The 7,140-nt window shown below is 37.5% G+C and overlaps 1 protein-coding gene across 1 annotated transcript; it reads left to right on the top strand.

Moving 5' to 3' along the window:
* Positions 578 to 7,140, top strand: LOC109225744 (putative chloride channel-like protein CLC-g). Its single transcript, XM_019390515.1, has 7 exons — positions 578 to 875; positions 2,340 to 2,540; positions 2,957 to 3,134; positions 3,696 to 3,958; positions 4,797 to 5,066; positions 5,169 to 6,297; positions 6,808 to 7,140. The coding sequence occupies exons 1-7, from the start codon at positions 685 to 687 to the stop codon at positions 6,940 to 6,942; spliced, it is 2,367 nt and encodes a 788-aa protein (XP_019246060.1). The 5' UTR covers positions 578 to 684; the 3' UTR covers positions 6,943 to 7,140.

Raw genomic sequence — 7,140 nt, forward strand, 5'->3', positions numbered from 1 at the left:
AGTTTAATTAAGTGGGCGTTTGGACATAAGAATTGTAAAATTTTAATTTTTTTTTTCAAGTGAAAATGATATTGAAAATTAGAGTTGCGTTTGGACATGAATATATTGGGTTGTTTTTGAATTTTTGTGAGTGATCTGAAGTAATTTTTTTTGAACCCCAGGAAAAACAGCAACCGCTACAGCCTCTGTACTTCGAGTGAGCACTCTGTGCGTACTGGGTAAACCCCCCACTGTATAATTGTCTGCAAACCAGGATGTGAACCACACTAGGCAAGCCCTGCGACATGCTCAATCCAAAAGGCATTTAGGGGATTGATCTCATGTTATCTGTATGGATGACCGTCCTCCAAAATAACTGGAACATCCGAAGGGACAAAGTAAAAATTTTGATAAGCGGTTTTTTTTAGAGTCTTTAAAATTTTTGAAATTCATCTTTAATAGACAATTTCCATGATCAAATACTGATCATGAAAAAAACAAAAAATTATCGAAAAAAGTGATTTTTTAAAATATTGTCCAAACACTACTAGGAGACAGAAATCCTTTTAGTCTCTTTGGGAGCTGAAATAAAGATACAATCCCAACTTCATCTCTTCTTCTTCTTCCGTAACTGCCATTAAACACCAACTACCTGAACCACCCACCACCCACCCCCTACCCTTACCCCTACCCTTACTCCTACCTATGTCCCTACTCATCTCTCCAGCTCCTAATGGTTTACCGGTAACGGCGCCGGCGCCGGAGGAGGAGGCAGACGAGGAGTCTCTCACTCAGCCACTACTACTCAACGGCCTCCGGCGATCAGCATCCAACACCACTTCTCAGGTCGCCATCGTCGGCTCCAATGTCTGCCCAATCGAAAGCCTCGATTACGAGTCTGTCTCCTTCTTCTAAATTACTAAATTATCTCTCTGTGTGTGTACGGTCTACCTGGCTCCAATGTTTGTATGTATGTTGTAACTTGTAATGTGTGTGTAATTTGCAATAGCATACACGAAGTATATATGGTCGGTCGAGTGTCGTTATTCGTGAAGTTTAAGTTGCTTTAGTACTCCTTTTTGTTTCAATAAATAAATAACTTTGTGATAGTAGCTATTCTAATCATGTCTATATCTACAGTTCTACTGATTATATTGTGGAAAATTCAGTTTCTTAGGGGTCGATAGTTCTATGCTTAGAAAATTTAGAGATGTATGTAATTATCCGATGCATATTGGTTGGAGTTTCGGTATGTTACTAGGAGTTTGAGAGAATATAAGAGATAGGAAAGAACAATTCCACAATTCACAAAAAAAAAAAAGATCACTCTTTACTCTGTGCCCAAGGTTGTGGTCTAGTGGTACGAGCACGTGATGTGACAAAAGCCTGGTATTTAAGTGGTCACCCGAGTTCGAATCATGTGCCGCTGGCCCTGGGGAACTTTTCGGTTATCATAAAAAAAGATCACTTTTTTGCTCTTGCAAGTTCATGTATTTGTGGTGAAAATAAAAAGAATATATATTAGCTTAAGACTCATCTATATTTTGACTTTTGGTAGTCTAGTAGAATAATTTGGATTAGAATTTTGATATTTTTGCTTATTATTATTGTATTCAGCCAAATTCGTATGAGTATTTACATCAAAGATTTGTTTGGTATCGCAAAAAGAAAATTGAATATGGTAAGGAAGATACAGTTGGAAGACATATTATACTGGTAGATTTCACAAGAACATTTGGATCTCCTCTGTGCCTTGCCTGGACTATATGGATTTAAAAAAATAGGAGATGTTCTGAAGATAAGAAGAGATGATCTCTGTTGTTAAATATAGATGTATGCAGAATTTGTACTATTGGATGGAAGGGAATTTAGCTTTGAATTTGAATGATATGCTTAACTTGTTAGAATCTCTGATTATGTTATGTAAAACAAGTCCTACCTTTTGTATTTGCTGACGTACTATCTTGGTACTGTTTTTCAATAAAACTTTACCTTATAAAAAAAAGATACAGTTGGAGCTTGCAAAATAAAGACTTTTTTATGTCGGTAGTGCCCAGGCCAACTTCCGTGCACCTCGACAAATTCTACCCAATACCTACTATCTCCCACCAACAAAAGTATCGGGTAACCCTGCCCACTAAGGTTTGGACAGATTGGAAATCACCTAATGTTTTTGTCTCCACCGGGATTTGAACTTGAAATCTAATGGTTCTCGCCCCACTTCATTGATCCCAAAATAAAGACTGTTTTTAATTCCAGTTTCTTTCTATTATCTGTGGAAATGCTTCCTCTTTCTTTCCCTTTCTGTGATCAGTTTGGCAAATAAGTGAAGCCTAATAATGATGATTGCCTGGTTGAAGAATCTCAGAGAATGATTATTTCAAGCAAGATTGGAGGAGGGGAGAGAAGATTCAGACATTGCAGTACATATTCATGAAATGGATGATGTGCTTTTTCATTGGATTGCTTGTCGGCCTTGTTGGTTTCTGTAACAATCTTGCAGTTGAGAACATTGCTGGAACGAAATTTGTGGTTACCTCTAATATGATGCTAGCGAGAAGGTAACTTCTCTTTCATTCATAACTTCTCATTTAATACCCACCTATGGCTTTGATTGTATGTTGAGATTATTTAATTATATAATACAATATTCCCCTGCCAATGACTGATATCTGCTGCTATTTCATCACAGTTGAAGTTCTTATACTTCAATAATATAACAAATTCCTTACACAAGCCTGATATTAACCCTGTTGTTCTTTCAAGTTACTGACTGGAATTTGATGTTCATATAAATATATTTATATGTGTTTCTGGGGTAACTTAACTGTGGAATATGGGAAATAACCCTGTTCTGTGTTCTAAGTTTGTGGAGTGGAATATTTATGATATCTGTTATATTTATAAATAGAAAATATTTGATTTTCTTTTATAAATATGTTTTTTGAGGTGACTGATTTATGTAATATCGGAACAGGTATACAACGGCTTTTCTTGTATTTGCATCTTCCAATTTCGGATTGACATTATTTGCCAGCCTAATTACCGCTTTTATCGCACCAGAGGCTGCTGGTTCAGGTATACCTGAAGTTAAGGCTTACTTGAATGGTGTAGATGCACCAGCAATATTTTCTCTAAGAACGTTGTTTGTCAAGGTAAAGTGACCTTGAATTGCTTTTTCATTTGAATGCTTTTTTTTTCACAATCCAGTTTTTGCATTTATCTACAAATGTTTTTGTTCTGGGTTGGTGGTGGATTATGTGTTGGGGAATGATTGCATGAGTTGTGGATTATGAGAATTGCATGGTTGATCAATTAATATCATACGTGGATTTGCCTTTCATACTACATAAGTGAGCTCAGAGAGGAGGGCATTACTTTTATTTGCACTTTTAAGGCGAGACAGATTCTGGTTTATGGAAATAATATTTTCACGAATGCTCTTAAGTGATTTTGGATGAGTTTTAGGTTTTTACGTGGTATAGATAGTAGAGCAACTTGTTTGGACACAGAGCAACTTCTTTGTAATGTGAAATCTAGAGCTCCCCAAGAAACATCTAGGCCTTGATGTTAATTTTCAGCACTGGCATCAGATGAAGCTAGGCGATTGTTATTTGAAAGAGAATTCTGTTCAAGCTTAGCCCGAGCGATACATACATTTTTTCCTCCTCATCCTATGCTTCATAAATGTTCTTATTTGAAACTTTGATGAACAGATTGTTGGTAGCATTTCTACCGTATCAGGATCTCTTGTAATTGGAAAAGCAGGTCCCATGGTTCACACAGGTGCTTGCATTGCAGCACTAATGGGTCAAGGCGGTTCAAAGAAGTATGGATTGACTTGGAAATGGCTGAAGTATTTTAAAAACGATAGAGATCGACGGGATCTCGTAACATGTGGATCAGCTGCTGGGATGGCTGCTGCTTTTCGAGCTCCTGTTGGTGGTCTGTTGTTCGCTCTAGAAGAAATGACATCTTGGTATATTTAAAAAAATGTACATGCTTTATCTGATTCTTAGTAGACCAAAAGGTTTCCGGGAGATAATAGTCCTTATCGCTATATTTGTGTTACTAAGATTATAGTAGATTTTTCTCTCTTGTATGGTTGATATTATGCATGACGTCGATATTTAAATTGACTTCAGCATCCAACAAATATGGCTTTTTGGGATTGCCTTATAGTTGGTGGCTTGCACTTTCTCTTTTAAGTTATAATTTATACCTAAAGGATGGAATATTCTGAAGCAGTTATTGTAGCTCTTCAACAAAAGATGTCGTGCATGGACGTTGGAATTCTCAGATTGAGACCGTGGGAGAGGATATGGACTTGTAAAATTTCCTAGATTGACAATTATGAGAGAGAGAAGCCTTAATCATTATACCTTAGATTTGTTTGTTTTATCTGAATATCTATTTTTTCCCCTTAATTATGCATAAGACTCCCTAATACACCTCAGCACCCAACACACTGCATTTACTTCCTCTGTGATAGAAAGCGGTTTTATAGGGGAATTTAAATATGCTCAGATTTTACTTGACGCAACTGTATATTACCTGATATTAGCCAAGTTTGATTACCAAACATCTGCGTTGATTCTTTTTTAAGAGCTTAGTATTTTTAGTATTACGGTAATTGCTTTGACATCTACATGAGTTGATTCAAATATAGATCTTCAACTAGGAAATGTAGCTGTAGTATTTATTATGTATATATTATTTTTTGAGAAGTGATCTTTCTGAGAATTAATATAATTCTCATACTTCTGTGTTGATTCCCTTTTGTTTTTGACATTGTAAGCACTTCTTTTGTGATGCAGGTGGAGAAGTGCTCTCTTGTGGAGAGCCTTTTTCACTACGGCTGTGGTTGCAATTGTGCTTCGGGCTTTGATTGATGTTTGTTTGAGTGGCAAATGTGGACTCTTTGGTAAAGGAGGTCTCATAATGTTCGATGTCACGTCAGCTAATAGCGCATATCAGATCTGGGATGTGCCTCCTGTTCTTTTTCTAGCAGTTTTTGGAGGCATATGGGGAAGTTTATACAACTTTTTACAGGATAGGGTTCTGCGGATTTATAACCGAATTAACGAGTATGATCTTGCTTTGACTTTTAGCTTTTCATATTCTTTTTTCTTCAAGGCATGATAAAGTTCAAAATATTCATGTCGCTCCTTTTTTTTTCCGGGTTTCAGGAGAGGAGCTGCTTATAAAATAGTTCTAGCTCTTGCAATCTCCATCTTCACATCTTGTCTTCTATTTGGATTACCATGGTTGGCGTCTTGCCGCCCTTGCCCTTCAGATACATCAGAACCTTGCCCCACAATTGGACGGAATGGTAACTATAAGAAGTTTCAATGTCCTCCAGGTCACTACAATGATCTTGCCAGTCTATTTTTCAACACAAATGATGATGCAATCAAAAACCTTTTCAGCAAGGATACTGATGCTGAGTTTCACCATCTTTCGATGCTAATGTTCTTTATCACCTGTTTTTTCCTGAGCATCTTTAGTTATGGGATAGTCGCACCGGCAGGTCTCTTTGTGCCTGTCATTGTGACAGGTGCCGCTTATGGTCGATTTATTGGGATGATGTTTGGTTCGCACTCGACTCTTAACCATGGCCTGTTTGCTGTTTTAGGTTCAGCTGCCCTTCTTGGGGGTTCTATGAGAATGACAGTTTCGTTATGCGTAATTATCCTAGAGTTGACTAATGACCTCCTCTTGCTGCCTTTAATGATGCTAGTTCTTCTTATATCCAAAACTGTAGCTGATACCTTTAATGGGAATATATATGATCTCATAATGAAGTTGAAGGGTTTCCCTTACTTGGAAAGTCATGCTGAACCTTATTTGAGACAACTGGCAGTCTGTGATGTGGTCACAAGCCCACTCCAGCTCTTCAGTGGCATTGAGAAAGTTGGCAACATAGTTCATGTCCTCAAAACTACAGGGCATAATGGTTTCCCGGTGGTGGATGAGCCCCCGCTTTCCCATTCACCAGTTCTATTTGGTTTGATACTTCGTGCACATCTCGTTGAATTGCTAAAGAAAAAAGCATTTATTCGAGATCCTGTACCTGCTGGATCCGATGCCTTTAACCACTTTTCAGCTGATGATTTTGCAAAGAAGGGTTTAGACCATGGAGACAGAGTGGAAAATATACAATTGACAGATGAAGAGATGGATATGTTTATAGATCTGCATCCTTTTTGTAACACTTCACCCTACACTGTTGTAGAGACTATGTCCTTGGCGAAGGCTCTTGTGCTCTTCCGGGAAGTTGGTTTAAGGCATCTGCTGGTAATACCCAAGGTTTCCGGGGTAAGAACTGTTTCTCATCTTTTCTCTTGCAAATTCTTTTTTGATGATCTTCTTGGAAGTTATATCTTGTTCCTAAAAATAATTCAGCAGTCGATAAAAGATGCATTAGCATAACCTGAAGTATCTATCTGTGCATTAGTTTATGACTTGGGTACCTGTTTATATTCATTCATGAGTGCATTCTTTCACCAACACCTTGTGCTTTTTCAGGTATTTGATATGAAACACTTCTGATCTTTGAGTTCCTAGTTTTCTTTTTCTTTCTACATCTTGTTTGTTTCTTGGTTCCGTCAACATTCCCATCCTCTTCTCGTGGGATTAAGTTTTAACAGTTGCCTAAATGTTAAATCTTAATTTACTCTTCCTATTTCATCCACCATGTTGATAATGCACGTGTTACTTCTTGGAGCCAAATACATTTCGTAGATCATGTTTTCTGTTTGTTCTCCCAGTGAATGTATATTCATCTTCTTTGACTGCGTTTAGAAATTGTTGTTCTCTTGTTTGCAGAGAGTACCTGTTGTGGGTATTATTACAAGGCATGATTTCATGCCAGAGCATGTGCTAAGCTTGCATCCGTCGTTGGCTAAGAGCAAGTGGAAAAGATTAAGGTTCAAGTTACCTCCCTTGGTTAAATTCTTTTAGGGATTACATCTGACTTCGAAAATAGTCCGGCTGAGGTGTGTGAATAGAGCTGTACAACATGGCTGCAAGATGCTAAGTGGTATAATTTTTGTTCCATAGTTTCCTTGTCAAACTCAAAGATCCTAAGGGTCTTCATTCTGTATTTATTTAGCTTCCATCAATCAATTCAGTTATGAATAAATACTTTCATGTTTGTCA

The sequence above is a fragment of the Nicotiana attenuata genome, chromosome 5 (genome assembly GCF_001879085.1).
Source record: "Nicotiana attenuata strain UT chromosome 5, NIATTr2, whole genome shotgun sequence".
Lineage (NCBI taxonomy): Eukaryota > Viridiplantae > Streptophyta > Magnoliopsida > Solanales > Solanaceae > Nicotiana > Nicotiana attenuata.